We start from the raw sequence: 17,076 nt of genomic DNA, 5'->3' as shown, positions 1-17,076 counted from the left end.
TTTTTTTAGATCTCTCTCTGTGTGAGCCACCCCTCATGGAATATTTTGTCTTTGACGCGCAGAATATGAAATAGGCTCCTTGTAAAGGATTCTTAGTATAAGTGCAAAAATATCTGCTTTATGGTAAATAAAAACAATCAAAATTTTCAGTGTGTATAACTTTTAAGCATCTGTTAAGGGTAAGGTATTAATAATTGCTAATAACAATAATCAATTTTAGAATAAATTTGATTTCTCACCAGAATGAATGATTTGAGTTACTTTTACCTAGTGAAGGGATAAAGCAAAATGCTAGCAAATGCTGCCAAATCAATTTCGCGCAGCCGTTGCTTTAGCGATATTTGAGTTTGTGCGTTTGTGTACCACATGGCGGACATGCCTAAGAGCTGGACTTTTTGCACGCGTTCCCCGCCAGGGGGCGCCACTGAGGAAGCACCCTCTGACGTCACGATAAAATTGCGCGCACTGTGCGCACGGTTCTGTAAGCAAGTAATATAGTGGTGGTTTCATGGTGGAAATTGGAAGAAGTATTTTTACGTTGTAAAATTTCAAGCCGTTTTTGTGAAATTAATTAGTAAATGCATTTCAAAGTATTTATTTAAAGTGTGAAAGGAGAATAATTAGAAGAACATGGATATTTTTGTTCCAATAGCTTATTATGTGAGACATGATCGGTACTAACGGGTACTTCTAAGAAGTAGTGAAGAAGTACCAAACAGCCTGCTCGGCTACGATCGTCAGCTGTCCTTTGGAGCTGGACTTCAACGCTGTAAAAAAAAATATGTGCTGAATTAATTTTTAGTTTCACCAAAATATAAGCAATTTATCATTTCTTTTTCACTTTTCTAATTATTGTTGAGTGAAGAGACATGTTGCTAGTTCTGACAATATAAATTATTAATTAAAAATAACGAAATGCGACGGTAAGTATCTGCTTCTAAATTATCACTTTAACCAAATACATAGAGAATCTTGCTACCATTGCTTATAAAACGTGCTTATCAATACACAAATGTTTTATTTCAGACAAGAAGGATTTATTTGCCTAAAGTCTTGCGTCATGTGCTACTGCTTTGATTCCAAAGACGCTCTCCGGGTCGGGGTAATTTAGTTCTTCATCGATCGATAAGATTTTGATTCCATTGATATCCAAATTGATAAGCTCGGCACCATGGAGTAAGAGCGTCCCCACAGGGGTGACGCAGGAAATATGAATGGCGTTTACACCGACAGTAGTTTCCCACAGCCGGCAATGGGAATCTCCTGTCGGTGTAAACGCCACTATAGTCCCATCCAACTCAAACACTGGGGAATATCCCCGCACTTTTGAGGACGGAAATCTATGGACCTGCTCGAAAAATAGTGGATAAAATACGGCGAGCTTTCAGTTTTATGGTTGGGTCTCCCTTCCCAGGCACATATTTACGGGGGATATTGGGTCATATTCCCCCGGCGTCCTGATGATCGGCGCCCAGCTCAACGCCGAAGGCGCCCTGATACGCGGCACTGCTATCTGTGAAGGTGCCCAGGTTGCTGCCGCTCGAATTTTGGTCGCCTACTTAACAAAACCTCCCTTGGTGCCATCTCAGTTTCCTCGAGGTCAGGCAACCTTCACACGCCGTTGGCTACCTTGGCTGGCCGGCGACTCGTTCCCCTCGTGGCGACGCTCTTGACATCCAGTCAAAAGTTGGAGTGGCTGGCGCCCCCAGTGGGGGCCGGGGAAGGGGCAGTGGGCCTCCACGTTGCTCTCTTCCCGAGCCTATGGTGACTTGGCTCAACTCTCCTCAATAGAATCTGGATTCTGCACGCTGTATTAACATGGACGTAGACACCACTACGGACAATACGGGCAGTGGGTGTGACAATCAGTAGTGCCATTCATATAGAGGGTGTCATATATGAGCGGAGAGGCAACAGTACAGCTGAGCGGAGAGACAACATTAAAACAACAGTACAGCTGGCGTTGCATGGAGCTGCAGGCAACCGGACAGCGGAGGCTTGCGAAAAATAAACAATTCGTCACTTGAACGTATAAACAATAGTATAAAAAACAACATAAACACAGATTCTCATGGTCGAACCCATGCACTAGCGGCTCACGGCGGGCACAGGCACGCAGTGCGGTAGCGGTACCGGATCACACGTCATGGGCGTTGTCTCAGCATAGGTTGTTATGAGCGGAGCGGAGAGGCAACAGTACAGCTGAGCGGAGAGACAACATTAAAACAACAGTACAGCTGGCGTTGCATGGAGCTGCAGGCAACCGGACAGCGGAGGCTTGCGAAAAATAAACAATTCGTCACTTCAACGTATAAACAATAGTAAAAGCAACACAAACACATATTCTCATGGTCGAACCCATGCACTAGCGGCTCACGGCGGGCACAGGCACGCAGTGCGGTAGCGGTACCGGATCACACGTCATGGGCGTTGTCTGAGCATAGGTTGTTCGCAATCTAGTTGAAGCCTAAGAAGACGGCCAGTGGGGTCTCACTGCTGCTGAGGCGACCTCGGAGACGATGCGTCGCCCCTCCTGTCGGCGACCTGCGGTGAGCAGGACTCCAGATAGCTGTCTGGCACGTTGCCGACACTGCCAGACGCTGTCAGCAGGCCTCACTGCTGCAAGTGATGTGCAGATGGACGCCAGGTGACTTCGTCTGCAGGCGATTCCGGAGACCGCGGCCTCACCAGGCAGTACCACCTGCATCGCCATGTCGGTGTTTCTAGAAATGGAAAAATAACAGTATCGGTGAAGGACAAGCAATACAATGTATTCTGTTTTCCTCTCTTGCAGGTATACGTAATCTACAATTATCATTGTTCCTATTTCATTCAACTGAACCTGAAAATTCCATATTGGCACATTGTTTGACTAAATTTGTGTAGTTGGGAACAGGGGCGACGCCACGGTGCGACGACTGGAGGGGACATTGACCATTTTGGAGGGGACGAGGACCATTTCAAGTCGATTCTTTCCATGCAACGCCATAGGCGTAATGTTAAAATTTTAAAAAGTGGAGGGGACGAGATCCCCTCCGTCCCCCCCCCCGTGGCGACGCCCTTGGTTGGGAAGCAGATTGTTTGAAATACATGTTTAGCTGAACAGTGCAGAAAATATTTCATTGATCACTATAGCTGCAACAAAAATACTGAGACAGAAAACATTTGCGCTTACCTGGCTCTTTAGTCAGTCCCGCACAACGGAAGTGGTACCATTTATCGCAGCTGTCGCATCCGACCATCGGTGCTGCACTGATGCTGCTGCACTCCCCACATTCCCAGTACCTTAGGAGCGTCTTGGCTGTGAAAAGATTACATGAGTCATGGCGCATACATGAATAGTAAGATGTTTTATATGTTTAACATCGCATAGCAAAGACACAACAGCTGGGAATCAAGTGTAAGCCAAAGTGTAAGCCCTGCCATGTTTTGCAGACTGGATTTTAAGCAAGAAAAGCTTTGCTAAAAATGACGCTTGACGAAGCCTCATCCTACTCGGCTGTCTGACATGTCTCCCTGTAAAAAGCATGTGGCCCTTATATTGTATATATGAATATGTTAATAATGCAGAGAAAACACAGTATAAATTATACCGAACATTTCATCTTAATCGACTTTGTCAAGGGTGTTTGAACAGCTTGAGATGAGTGAAGTGTAAGGGTACCTAGGTACAGCTGAAAATAAACTGAATCTGCGTTCAATAAACATTGATTTTGATAATACATTTCACAAATCAACTGCTAATAACAATCATACTTAAATAGCACGACAGATAACTAACAATCGCATGAACAACTTCTTGATTCGCCTTGACATTGTCGTCCGAACGAATGTTGTCTGAAGTTACACATTTGTCTTTTCTGCGCAGCATTTGTGTTTGCCATTTACCGCACCAATATGTTCGCCAGCGGTGGTGACTTTTCCTTACCTGCTCACGAAACGTCACACACGACATGACGTCACCCGAAGACGTCATCAAAAAGTCCAGCTCTTAGGCGTGTCCCCACATGGCCTTCTTGGGGGTTCGTATTTCAACTTGCTGTGATTCGTTGCCGGCACAGGTAGGATCAGTGTTTTTATTTCCTTATTCGTTATATTTAATAGCTTGTAGTATAGCTAATAGCTTGTGGTATTTTTTGTTAATGTCAATGCTGAACAGAAAAGCTAGTGTTAGCCGTAACAGTAAGGTAGGTGCCTACTGCCCCTACTGCCTAGGTACCTAATTTTTGACATCACATTTGGAAGTAAGTAACTCGATGCTCTATGTCAATGTTAACTTTCTCTTCAAAGCTAGACACTTCCTGTCCCTCTCAATTGATGTCAACTGGCTGCGGCGGCTTCCTCACCAACTGGTGGTCTACAGACAGATCTTGGGGGCTCCAAAATATGCACCAAATGCTGCATTGAGAGGAGAAATTGGAGCATCTCTGATGACAACAAGGATTAAAACTGGAAGACTTCAGTACATGAGAAGCATATTGCAAGGAAAAAATCAACTACTCAAAGAGGTGTTAACAGAAATGATGGACGAGGGCAAGAACAAATGGATAAAGGTAACCTATTCCATTATTAAGGAAGTCGGACTCAAAGTAAAGGATTTGTATCAGATAAGCAAACAAGACCTTAAAACACACATGCAAAAATGGGATGGAAAGAAATGGAAGGAGGAATTGTTAACTAAAACTACTCTGTCCCTGTATATTGTCTGGAAAAAGGAGATGAAGGAAGTAACGTTTATTGACAACCAGCAAGCATCAACAATATTTTTCCAGGCAAGAGCTAACTGTCTTCCTCTAAATGAGCGCAAGAGATACAAGAAAGAGGACACAAGATGTATGATGTGCAATGCAGAAAATGAAGACCTCGCCCACTTTATATTGAATTGCCCAGCCTACGAAGAAGAAAGAAAAGAATCAATGCATCTTCAGAAACCCTATGCAAAGGATATTTTAGGGATATTTCTGTTTGAGGAGGAAGATATCGAAGAAAAGAAAGAAGTATTGCTTAAGCTGTGGAAGAAAAGAAGACTGCTGGAAATAAAACAAAGTTCTCCATCCTAGTTGACCTTCATCCTCCCAACACCCAATCCTGTCCCCTAGTGAGAATCCTAGCCACACAAACCAACCATAACAATGCAACCCATCGATCAAAGTAAAAGTTAAAGATTAAGAAATCAAGGAGGTGCCGATACAAAGGCTAAACCTCCGAAAACCATCGCATCGCATCGCATCGCACCAACTGCAGACCATCCCCGTCAAAATATTGATAAAATAATTGTGTCAAATAATGACCTCCAGTGTGTTTCGACCCTGGGCTCTCACCACCAGGAGTTCAAAGCTTTACCAACTGGGCTATGGGATGTTCCCAAGTTATATGACATATCATTTATCATTGTTGTTTCAGAGTTTCTCTGCATATTGCTGGTGATTGGTGAATACCATGGATACCTCCAGCATGCTTTGTAAGTAACTAATGATTTTATAATACACCAACCTACTATTTTTTAATCTGTTTAGTTAAGGTTGAAAAGTTTTATGTTTACTGGCCGCTGCATTTTTTTTTTTTTTGCAATTGTGCTGTATGATATATTTTTGCATTGCTGGCACCTGGCCATACTGCAAAGCATGGCAATTTGAGCAAGATCTTGTCATTGTGAATATGGCCTGTGGAGGCACTTGTGCCATACGGTGTGAATTTACTCTGGTGTGTTTGCAGAAAGTGGTGTGGATTTTGAGGGGAGCACTTTGGGCACCAATAGGCATGGTCTAAACCTACTATGGTAAACCACCATGCTAGCAAAGCATTGTCAAAAAAATATGCACAGGATGAGGAGACACAATAGGCTCAGGGCTGGTCAGGGAAGACTTGACCTTTTATTGCAGCTTTGTCTTATTACCAAAACAGTTTATAAGCTTTAGTAAAATTTTTATGTTTTATTCAGTGTGGGCTGGTGCAGATTTCTAGCCTGGTTGCTTTGGGCTCGTTTGGCTGGTTTGGCTGGCTCCCACTTGTCACTCTGCAGTTTTGGTGTTGCAGAGCTCTATACATGGATTACTCCAGAGACATTGGAAGTGAATTTCTCAACAGTGTGGCCAGGAGCTCTGGCATGCCTGAAATATCAATATCAATAGTGGCATGTTTTCCAGCATTCATTTATTCCTAAACCACTCTTTCCTGGCGTTGGTTCGAGCTGTCGCCATCACCAGTTGGAGTTGTGTCCCACTGCTGACGTGTCCCACAGACGGCGGCCGGCAGCGTCTGTGCAGTCTGAGTCAGCTGTCTCCGGAGCTGGCGGTGAGCGGGCCGCACGTGCAGGAGGCCGGCGGCCGGCTCCAGGTGGCGCCTCTGCCGCTCACCGATCAGCTGAATGTCACCATCCGACCGGACGCTGTGCGATCCTCGACCAAAGTGGGCACCGTGGAGAACGCCTTCCTGGCCACAGAGGAGACGACCACATCCAGACTGCTGGCCAGCTGGTGAGGAGCGTGATTATGATGGACTGTATTTGGCCATGCCCCCGATTGATATACTGGCAAACTGCACATAATGTGAGATGTCAATATGAGTCGATAGGATATCACAAGCTAGCAAGCTGGTCAGCTTCTGTTAGGACGGTCTATTGACCTGCGCTAAACATGCACACTTATTGCCCTACCTACCTGTCGCCGATGTTTCAGTTTTCGTTGTCGTCATTGGAGTCAATATTCTCATACATCTCGTAGGGAGTCACGCTCCACGATACACCCTTCTGTTCCGAAGATAATGAGTATCTTTTCTCGAGCTATATCGTCATTATAAGCTATACCGGCCTTTTGTCCCCTGCTTTTTGTCCCCCCGGCCCCGCAAGCCGTAACGTCGTTTTACGTTATAGGTACTGACTTAGTCCCCGCTCCCGCAGGCACCGTGCAGGTATATCAGGCGTACTAGATGACCTCGCGTCAGGCAGAGCTGCCGACAGTCTCCCCGGCTGGGCCCGGCGGCTGGTGGCGCTACTTACGACCCTGGTGCGGCTGCCCTACACGGCCAGCATAGTGAGTGGGGCGGAAAACGCACGATGCGTACGGACGGCGGGAAATCAGAGAATGAAGGGCTTAGAATGAGGGCTTGAATAGGGCTACCTAGTCAGTGTCTCTGGGCTTTACTATTCTAGCTCGTTTCTTTAGTAATTTAAGAAGATGGTAATTGGATTCGTTTTGCATGCTTGTTCTCTTCATTGTTGGATGTTAAAGTTATTGTCTTCTTGCTTCTTTTTAATTGATCAGAACATGGATGCATGAACTCGTGTGTGTGTCTACGTCTCCGTCTGACCATCCATGCCTCTCCATTTGCGCGTCACAGAGCAGCCCGCTGTCGGTCTCTGTGCCGGGCGCTCCTGCCGGCGCCGTGGTGCGCCGGGTGGCCTGGCACCCTCACACCACCCGACTGGCAGTGGTCCTGAGGGACGACTCTATCCGGGTGTACCAGACCCAGGCGCCGACCGTGCCGCTCATCAAACACCGGCTGCAGCGGCGCGTGGCCGACCTGCACTGGAAGTGAGTCAGAGGATAGATTTGCAAGATCAGTGGTAAAGGTAGATGGAATGGTTCCCTGGAAAATAGTGACAGAATAGATGGAAAGTTAGAAGAATATCGGCGAACCATCACCAAAAATATGCGAGATAAGCGTAAGCAAAGCCGAATAGGGTAAAAGTAGAAGAAATGTGCTTACATATGCCATATATGGCAGGTAACAGGACGACGGGATACGATGTGGAACAGGGAGGGGTGAGTATCCGAGTTCAACAAACTGTTACTTTTTTTGCGCGTTTTGTCTTCACTACTGATTTGTCCCAACCTGAAACGCCTTTGACCTTTGTCTGACCTCTGTGTTATCCCCAGACCTCACTCGGCGTCGCTACTGGCGGTGGCCTGTGAGCGCTGTGTGCTGGTGTGGACTCTGGAGCCCAACTCGGTCATCACACGTCCACCGGGCAGCTGCGCTCAGACCCTGACCGCACCGGGCCACGCGCCCGTCTCCTGCGTCCAGTGGAGCCCCCTGGTGAGCGAGACGGAAGCGATGCGGGTCTCAGCTGCGATTACTGTTTTTTTTTTTTTTGCTTGACTTTTTTTGGTCTTGAAAACTTCAAAGTGGAATTAAGCTGGAGCATCACATATCCTGTAATATCTCGTACTATACGAGTATATAGTGGAGACGTGTCTCGGCTTTATTATAGCGTTCTTACTTCTTATTGTCTCATATGCTGGTTTGCCATTGCATATGCGGATTCGTTGCATTCCTTGCTGGTCGTGCCTTTTTGGACGTCGAAGATTCCTCTAGATTCACCTCGGGTTGTCGGTACCCTATTATAATTTATCGTAATGTCTTTCATTTCATTTTACCCTACCACTTTTTGTAGTCTCTCACCGCTAAATATGTCATCTCCCGTGATCTTGTGACCCGTGAGTGACTCGTCGTCACCCCCTCCCGCTCTAACCGTCACCCTCTCACCCCAGGGAGACCTGCTGGTCTCTGCCAGTCCCGGTGACGGCGCTCTCATCCTCTGGAACGTGGCTGAGGAGACCCACGTGCCGCTCTCCCGCGTCTGGTGGCTGGGGAACACGCTGTGTCGGTGGAGCCCGGACGGTAGCAAGGTGCTCGGGGCCACCACTGGACAGACGTTCAGGTAAGGGAATAGAGGATTGGCGAACCAACACAAAAAAAAATGTGTGAGACATATAATAGAGGATGGTATTGGAGAGACAGGAAAGTAAGGGGACAGTACTTGGCTTTGATGATCAGACAAGGGATGAAGAGTGGCACGGGGCGATAGGTGAAGGGGCGGATAAAGGACTAGTTAGATAGATGCTCAGAACGCGCGACGGGACAGGGACCGATTATTTATAAATGTGCCAGTGAAAAGGTATTGAGAACTCCTGGGAAGACGTTAACGAAAAGTAAATGGGAAGACGTTAATGTTGAAGGAGATATGTACCGATGAGCCCCGTTTCTGAATGCCTCGGTAAAATAGTGTGTGAAATACCATGTGACTAATATTCCACCATCTGATCTTCCCCCTCTCTCCTGTGTACAGAGTATGGGAGACGGTGCGCTGGACTGACGAGCGGTACCGCGGCCCGTGTCGGGCGCCCGGATGACCTCTCCCCTCCCCTCTCCCTCTGGGCAGAGTATGGGAGACAGCACGCTGGACTGACGAGCGGTATCGCGGCCCGGTGTCGGGCGCCCGGATGACCCCTCCCCTCCTCTCTCCTGTGTACAGAGTATGGGAGACGGTGCGCTGGACTGACGAGCGGTACCGCGGGCCGGTGTCGGGCGCCCGGATGACCCTCCCCTCCCCTCTCTCCTGTGTACAGAGTATGGGAGACGGTGCGCTGGACCGACGAGCGGTACCGCGGCCCCGTGTCGGGCGCCCGTATGACCCCTCCCCTCCCCTCCCCTCCCCTCTCTCCTGTGTACAGAGTATGGGAGACAGCGCGCTGGACTGACGAGCGGTACCGCGGCCCCGTGTCGGGCGCCCGGATGAGCTGCGCCTGCTGGTCGCCGGACGGACAGACGGCGCTCTTTGCCACCGCCGGGGAGCCAGGTGCGTGAGCTGAGGAACGGGTGGAGTTGTGAGGGAGAGGTAGGAAGGAAACAAAGATGTTATACTGATGATATAGAATATCGAACAAAAACTTATATCTATGAATCGGGACTGCTGGCTCTTCCAATGATGGAAACGTATCAAGCTAATCTAGGCTTAATTCAGTGCTCGTGAATGCTATGAGAATTTGAGGTTGTCTCTTCATCAGTGTGAATACATATTAGGTAGACGTTTTCATCGTTATGGGTAAAACAACTTATGTTTACGTTTTACCTCCAACCCACTCAAGTGATTAGCTTCGCGATGATAAAGATATGAGGTATCATGATCTGATAGTTCTAGATGATGCACTGCTCAATATTTCGCTGAGGTCCACCTAATTGGTGGCGTAAATCAGTCACCCTGCGCTTTTTCGGTCGCTCTACCGGGTCGGTAGCGCACAACAGCCTGCCAGCAGCACGGTGCTAGACTGAAACAACTGATAGCCGCAGCTTCTTGGTGCGGACGTGTAGTACTATCTGCCCGATAGCTGGCCTGCAGCTGAGCTGATTGTGGCTGAGATCTGAGGGGTTGAGACTGGGACTGTCCGTTCACTGTCGGGCGATTAATTCGTATATCATACCGGGTTATCAGCTGTCAGCTTCGGATACCTATCTACATTTGCAGATAGGTGACAAAAGGCGACAAAGAGTTGTCTAGAATGGGCAGGGGAGGAGGGGTGTTCACATTGTGACTAATGAACATTTACACGTCGCAGCTAGGTTTGTGATGTAAAATTTGTTAAGTGGCTAACTGTTGTCTCTCTGTTTTTCAGTGGTGTACTCGCTGTCATTCGTGCCGATCCTGCTGAACGACTCGGCTCCCCGTCCGGTTCCGGTGATTGATCTCACCAGCAGCCCACCAGAGGCGGATGAGACCAGAGAGACGCGGGCCCGCAGGGAGGCGCTACGGTAAGTGGGGCGATCCGTACTTTGTTGTCTGCACTCTGTAGCCTGCTCTTTCTCTTTTTTATATTGTCTCGTTTTGTTCTGTGCCCTAAATGACACAATTTTGATCACTCCGTACCACATCGTAGTAAGGTAAGGAACTTCTGATGGGAGATGAGTCGCTGATTTATCCGTCCCAAAGAGTTTCTGCGGTATGCCGTGGGACTGTAACTTCAGGCCTTGTGTAGGTATGTGTACATATAACGGTATCATCTCAGTGCGTCAGAGAACATTTACTTCCGGTCCCCCAGCGTTGGTACGGAGATCGCCGGTCTATCCAGTATCCTGGGACAGCAGCGGCCGGCGACTGGCCGTCTCGTTCGTCGACTGTAACGCTGTGGCCGTGTGTAGTATATGTCTGTATTTGACTCGACTCCCTCCCCAGCGTTGGTGCGGAGATCGCCGGTCTATCCTGGGACAGCACAGGTCGCCGGCTGGCCGTCTCGTTCGTCGACTATAACGCCGTGGCCGTGTTCGCTACAGATCTCCACCCGCACCTGCGCATCACCCCTTGGTGAGTATGTACGGTGTGTGGATACATGGGGGTCAGACACTCAAGACAGATGTACCCGGGTCGTTGGGGACTGTTGTTTGCATTCAAACTGGTAAAATTGTCATGGTATGTGCTAAACACATGTGCTTTATCGATTTTCTGCTTATCACATTTGTGATTATCGGGTTCAGTAGGTATGTCGTAAGGTAAAGTTATGTCGTTTAAACGACAGCGAGCGTTAATGTCAAATTCGCACATAAGACAGTCTCAACTTTATGTTACGATCAGAATCCATGCCAGCCTTCCATTTCCATATGTGTGTACCATAAAGTGAAACATTCAGTAACCTGTGCGTGGTATCCCGTTTCGCCAGTGGCGTACTCCGCGGCTCGGTGGATGAGGTGGTGATGGATATCGCCTTCCAGCAGAACCTACAGGACACGGCCACCCTCTGCGTGGTGAGTTGGTCGGCGCGATACGCAATGCCTGAATGGACGCTGCTGCGCCAGAGTAATGGTATCCGCTATTGAACGAAATTTTGTGTGTCAAGTTGCCTGTGATATAGGATTTGGAACAGTTGACGAGTAAGGTAAGCAAAGTAAGCTCTGAATTCCCGTTAGTTACCGGTCTTGGTTCTTCTCATGGATCTCCCATTCAGTGTTGTTTCTTGCTTTTTTTTTTTTGTCAGTGTCCTGTCGGACCTTTCATCTAGTCATTCTAGCCCGCCTATAACATCACTAACTTCTAATCTTTCCCTCCCCCCTCCCCAGGCGTGGTCGAGCGGCCGAATCCAGCAGGTACCGATGCTCGTATCAGCCACTGCCTCCGGAGGTCTCCTCGGCGGTCTGCTGGCAGCAGCGCCGGCCGGCCCGGCCACCCCGCTCCGGCCCTCTGCCTCGCTGCTCTCACCCTCTGTCTCCGGCGCCAGCGGCCTGGCCTCTCCGCCGGCGAATGTGACGGGCTCGCTGATGTCCCCGGTGGGACAGGCCGGCGGCAGGACGCCCGGGTCCATCCTCTCCCCCGGCGGTGTGCAGCTGTTCTCTGTGAAAGACAGTCCGTGAGGTTCTGTGAACTCATGAAGATTTCCCGGAGCGTCTTTGTACGTCTGAGGACTTGTGTGAGTGTCATGGAAGTCTGCAGGGGATTGTGAATTTCTGTGAGAGCGTCGGTGCGTCTGTGGTGGCTTGTGGTGCCATGTGATGCCTTGTGGTCGCTTGTTGAGGCTTGTTACAATTCGTAACGCTGTGGAAGACTGTTAGCCTGTCACGGAACCGTCTACTGCCAATCTAGCCGCCAATGAAGGGACGGCCGAGCGCTCTATCTCGGCTCTCTGAACAGTCGAGCGAAGGGTTCGACTATGGGTCGTTCCGGGCTAGAGGACCAACACTGCTGGTTGAAGGGATGTGATGCTGGGGATGGGAAGCTGTGTTGATAACGGTATGTGCCAATGGACTCAGTCAGTCAGTGCTGGGCATTACTGGAACCGTCATTCCTCAGTGATGACGTGATGTGACGTTACTAGTGACGTGCGTCATCAGGGGGAACAGATGGGAATGTTCCCACCTGGCCGTGACCATCACAAGGCTGCCACGGCCGCTGGGGGCCGGGGAGGGGTGGTCATGCTCTCATCTTATCACCGCCTCTGCGGGGACGTGTCAGTTTATGACGGGCTTCACATTCGCTCTTATCAACCTCCTTGTCATTTTATCGCCATCAAAATCCGAAATAAATGTGTATTGTGATACTACGAATTAGTTTTCGATGGATGCTGGTACGTAACGCCTGTGGATTATCAGCTTCCGGGACTTATCATCTGCTCTCGGGAGTCGATTTCAAGGCTTCTTGACACCGGTGTTCGCGGTGGCACGGTCTCGATAAGTGTGGGGATTGCGGCGGCTCTGACTGATAAGGAGCAGCCGTATGCGGTGTCAGGTTTGGTGAGACGGACGGTGGGGGTCCTCCGGGGCACTCGGTGTAGTGCGGCGGGCGGGAGGACGGACGGAAGGACTGACTGGGGGAGCGAGAGGAGGGAGTGTGATGGGACAACGTGAAGGGAGTTGGTGAGTGTGTATCGGTCTTACTGACATATGAAGTGAGCTGGGTGTGCTGCTGGTTTCGGAGAGGCCGCTGACCCCTGATCGAGACGCCGGAGACGGAACTGGTCGGAAAGCAGGTGAGTAGCGCTCTGCAGTTTTGCAGGTCGCTTTGCTTGACCGTTTTTTATTGTTTGTTGTCCGTGAAAGTAATATGTTGAATTTCGCGCTAGCATCTAACAGTGCTACAACAGTGGAAGCTCATGTCACATATGTGGCGATAGAATGTGCGTGCACACGTGTAGTCATTGACCTGTCCCGTGGCATGGCACCACTGACTCGGGTGGGGAGGGGAGGGGGCACTGGCCGGACCGGACTCCTCCTGGCCACTCAGTGAGAGCGTTCACAGGTGTCGACGGGAGCTATCCGTGTCGGCACATACAGCTGCTCTCGCTCCCGGTAGTGTGAGTCACTCTCCCCCTCTCCCCGGCCGGTCAGTTGGGCCGGGGCAGTTTACAGTGGTGGCAGGTGATGGGAAGAGTCACGACACGCCGAGGGGACCTTTGCTGACCGTGCATACCTCAGCTTGTGTGATCTCAGGTGACTGACCAGCGTGTGATTTCAGGGGACCTCTTGTGATCATCGTGTGACTGGGCGACCTCTACTGGCCGTCGTGTGATCTTATCTTGTGTGACCTCAGGTGACTGACCATTGTCGACCTCGGGTAACCCTGAGCATTGTGTGACCTCTACTGACCATCTAGTGAGCTAGGTGACCTCTGTGACTGCCACTTGCCTTACGTGACCTACGATTACCATGTGACCTCAGGTGTCCTCTACTGAATACCTCTGACCTCATGTGACCTCAATTCACCCCTTGCTAACCCTCCTCTCCCCGTCTTCTCCCTCAGCCACCAAGATGCCGGTTCCTCCACCCACGAGACCAGCCGCGGCTCCTCCTCTCGAGGAACCCGCCTCAAACAGCGACCCAGCGATGGAGGACATACCTCTGGAGGACGGCGACTCGAACGGCAGGCTGGTGGTGGTGCCGCACGACGAAGTGCTCCGTCTGGACCTCTCCGAGCTGCCTGACGCCGAAGCTGAAGCGATTCTGGATGTTCTCGGAAAGGATTCCGTGTTTCGAGCCGAGGAGAAGGGGCGCATTGAGTGAGTACCCGCACGGGTTCGGTACGGTTTGTGACTTACGGTTTCTGTGCGTGTATATTTGTTTTGTTTTGTTGGGTTAGGCCCTTTCGGTCGACAAGACCATTGCAGAGCCGGAAGGATGATAGGAATTAGGGGGAGACATTGGTCTGGGCAGGCACCCTAGTGAGTCGCCGGGGCTGAGCCCGTCCAGAGGACAGGCCACCCAGCCCCAAGGCACTCACTGCACCCGGCTACGGGGTGCGCTCCCTCGGGAGCAGCGGTGCCGCTCCAAGGGAGCAGCCCGCATGAGATAAAGTTGCCTGCCAAGCCCGGAAGGGGGTTGTGGCGTGGAGGAGAAGGATTTCAGCATCCTGGGGATAGAAGCACGGATAGGTGTGCGTGTATAGTTTCGCTTTGGATAGGTGTTACGGTGATGTGGGAGGGTGGTGTTAGTTTTCTGATTTGATATGCATCTTTTACGTCGTGGTGTGGCCTGTGGGAGTGAGCTATGGTTTCCCTTCCAGCGGGCAGTGATAGACGTGGAGCAAATCGGCGCAGTGAGGCGGCTTCACACAGTATCACTCGTTTTCACACTTCATTGCCGAATTTAGCATGTGTAACGCCCTGGACTCTCACACCCTTAGGGCGCAGGTTGAATCATTGCCGCCATTGCCGCCTTTTCGACGGTGGACGGCCGGCGTGTTCAGAGTCAGCCCAATTTCTGGCAGATTTCTGTTCCCAGAAACAGTTACTAAGCGGCCGGTCGGTGCTCAGGGATGTGTAGCAGCCAATATTGCATGGGAACCGCCGGGTGACGGGTACTGGTTTGTGACGATTCCGGCATCATTGAACACCGAGGAAACAGATTAGAGAATTGTGCTAGCGGTAATGCTGCATCCATAATTCGTTTTGTTTCGCCCTATTTGTTGAGATACCCTGCGGATGCGTGAACATCATTTGGACTTCCCAAGAAAAGAAACAACAAATGCCTATTTCAAAGATGACAAACCGTGAACGACAGCAATTGCATTTGAGGAATATTTGTTTTGTAGGTGTCTCTGCACGTTTACTACTTCTTTGTATAGATGTCGCCAGTGTATGACATGCTGTTGATAAATTTTCGAGGCGATGTCAAAAATGACGTTGAAAATTGAGAAATTTAGCTGCTTTAGGATTTTATGTGACATTTTTGCAATTTATTAATTTTATTCCTCCAAATATATTATATGGAATGTACATTCAGTCTTACTTGCCGAATATTACCCGTTTAAAAAGAATTAAAAATACTCTTGTAATTTCTGCTCTTTTATTCCCACGACCTTGAATGAATCGAATGAATGGAATTCTCGGAATTATTGACATTATTGACATTCCGAATGTGTTGTGTAGCGTGACCCTTGTGAATTCAATGATTTCAACTTTTCAAGCTTTGCTGTGAATTGTGATTACGGAGCGAGCGAAGCGAGCGTAGTCTTTCCTTAGATTAACGGAAATTTCTGAGTATGAGCGGCCGGCCGGCCGGCCGGCCGGCCGGCCGGCCGGCCGGCCGGCCGGCCGTGGTCACGCTTTTGCGAGGCTTATATCTCAGCAACCACTTGACCGATTTACACGCGGTAATTTTTGTAGGGTAGCTTCATTCCTTCTACCAAGTATTGGACTATTCCCGATGCATGTGGGTGACCCCTTATGCACGTGCCACGTGCAAAACGAAGAGGTGTCCGTTTTGGTAATTGTTGCAATATCTCGGTAACTACTTGGCCGATTGCGCTGAAAGTTGGCATGTAGGTAGGCACCCACTAGGCACTGCATATACATGTGCCAGAGTTGGGGTGCTGCTGCACGTGCGCACGTGCAGGGGTCGTTTCCAGATCTCGGGAACGGCTGGACCGATTGCGCTCAAATTTGGTACACGGTTAGGGACCGGTTAGTAGGGTGCCGTGCACAAGTCAGTTGGGACCCATTTTGCACGTGCGCACGTGCAGGGTGCCGCTTCCAGATCTCGAGAACGGCTGGGCCGATTGTGCCCAAATTTGGCACATCGCTAGAGACCGGTTAGTAGGGTGCCGTGCACAAATCAGCTGGAGGTACCCCCTTGCAATTTCGCACGTGCAAGGCCCACCCTCTCGTGCTCATGTGTGTGGTTGTTACGGAGCGAGCGAAGCGAGCGGAGTCTTACGTAGAATAACGGAAATTTCTGAGTATGAGCGGCCGGCCGGCCGGCCGTGGTCACGCTTTTGCGAGGCTTATATCTCAGCAACCACTTGACCGATTTACATGCGGTAATTTTTGTGGGGTAGCTTCATTCCTTCTACCAAGTATTGGACTATTCCCGATGCATGTGGGTGACCCCTTATGCACGTGCCACGTGCAAAACGAAGAGGTGTCACTTTTGTAATTGTTGCAATATCTCGGTAACTACTTGGCCGATTGCGCTGAAAGTTGGCATGTAGGTAGGCACCCACTAGGCACTGCATATCCATGTGCCAGAGTTGGGGTGCTGCTGCACGTGCGCACGTGCAGGGGTCGTTTCCAGATCTCGAGAACGGCTGGACCGATGGCGCTCAAATTTGGTACATGGTTAGGGACCGGTTAGTAGGGTGCCGTGCAAAAGTCAGTTGGGACCCATTTTGCACGTGCGCACGTGCAGGGTGCCGCTTCCAGATCTCGAGAACGGCTGGGCCGATTGTGCTCAAATTTGGCACATCGCTAGAGACCGGTTAGTAGGGTGCCGTGCACAAATCAGCTGGAGGTACCCCCTCGAAATTTCGCACGTGCAAGGCTCGCCCTCTCGCTCGCTCCGTTAGTCGCCCCAAAAGGCGCTATACTGGTTATATTTAAT

General features: G+C 49.9%; 2 protein-coding genes across 5 annotated transcripts in view; both read left to right on the top strand.

The window, feature by feature from the left end:
- The first annotated feature begins 3,982 nt into the window (after positions 1–3,982).
- Positions 3,983–12,806, top strand: LOC122369433 (aladin-like). 3 transcript variants are annotated; one of them, XM_043344186.1, is made up of 12 exons: positions 3,983–4,022; positions 5,404–5,461; positions 6,242–6,476; positions 6,899–7,031; positions 7,339–7,532; positions 7,878–8,037; positions 8,493–8,662; positions 9,456–9,580; positions 10,395–10,530; positions 10,952–11,080; positions 11,433–11,517; positions 11,830–12,806. In XM_043344186.1, exons 2-12 carry the CDS (start codon positions 5,440–5,442, stop codon positions 12,118–12,120), a joined length of 1,680 nt encoding a protein of 559 aa, XP_043200121.1. In that variant the 5' UTR covers positions 3,983–4,022; positions 5,404–5,439; the 3' UTR covers positions 12,121–12,806. The 3 variants fall into 3 exon arrangements, with proteins under 3 accessions (XP_043200121.1, XP_043200112.1, XP_043200132.1); XM_043344177.1 differs by having other exon boundaries at positions 3,983–4,061; XM_043344197.1 differs by lacking the exon at positions 3,983–4,022 and adding an exon at positions 4,063–4,244.
- A 1,201-nt stretch (positions 12,807–14,007) lies between these two features.
- LOC122369392 (mucin-5AC-like) overlaps positions 14,008–17,076 on the top strand; it is a 57,456-nt gene continuing 54,387 nt past the window's right edge. For both annotated transcript variants that reach the window (XM_043344119.1, XM_043344111.1), the window contains exon 1: positions 14,008–14,258. In XM_043344119.1, coding sequence (XP_043200054.1) covers positions 14,011–14,258 — 248 coding nt within the window. In that variant the 5' untranslated portion in view covers positions 14,008–14,010. The remainder of the gene's footprint in view (positions 14,259–17,076) is intronic.

This window comes from Amphibalanus amphitrite, unplaced genomic scaffold (assembly GCF_019059575.1).
Source record: "Amphibalanus amphitrite isolate SeventyFive unplaced genomic scaffold, NRLGWU_Aamphi_draft 000034F_arrow, whole genome shotgun sequence".
NCBI classification, from domain to species: Eukaryota; Metazoa; Arthropoda; class Thecostraca; order Balanomorpha; family Balanidae; genus Amphibalanus; species Amphibalanus amphitrite.
The sequence above is the reverse complement of the archived record's forward strand: the minus strand, read 5'-3'. Positions and strand labels throughout refer to the sequence as shown.

Bases quoted from the DNA above. Each gene is read 5' to 3' on its own strand.
- LOC122369433 (XM_043344186.1), top strand. From the start codon at position 5,440: ATGGATACCTCCAGCATGCTTT. The intron at 6,477-6,898 runs GTGAGGAGCGTG...CCGCTCCCGCAG, and splicing joins TCCAGACTGCTGGCCAGCTG to GCACCGTGCAGGTATATCAG. The intron at 11,081-11,432 runs GTGAGTATGTAC...CCGTTTCGCCAG, and splicing joins CACCTGCGCATCACCCCTTG to TGGCGTACTCCGCGGCTCGG.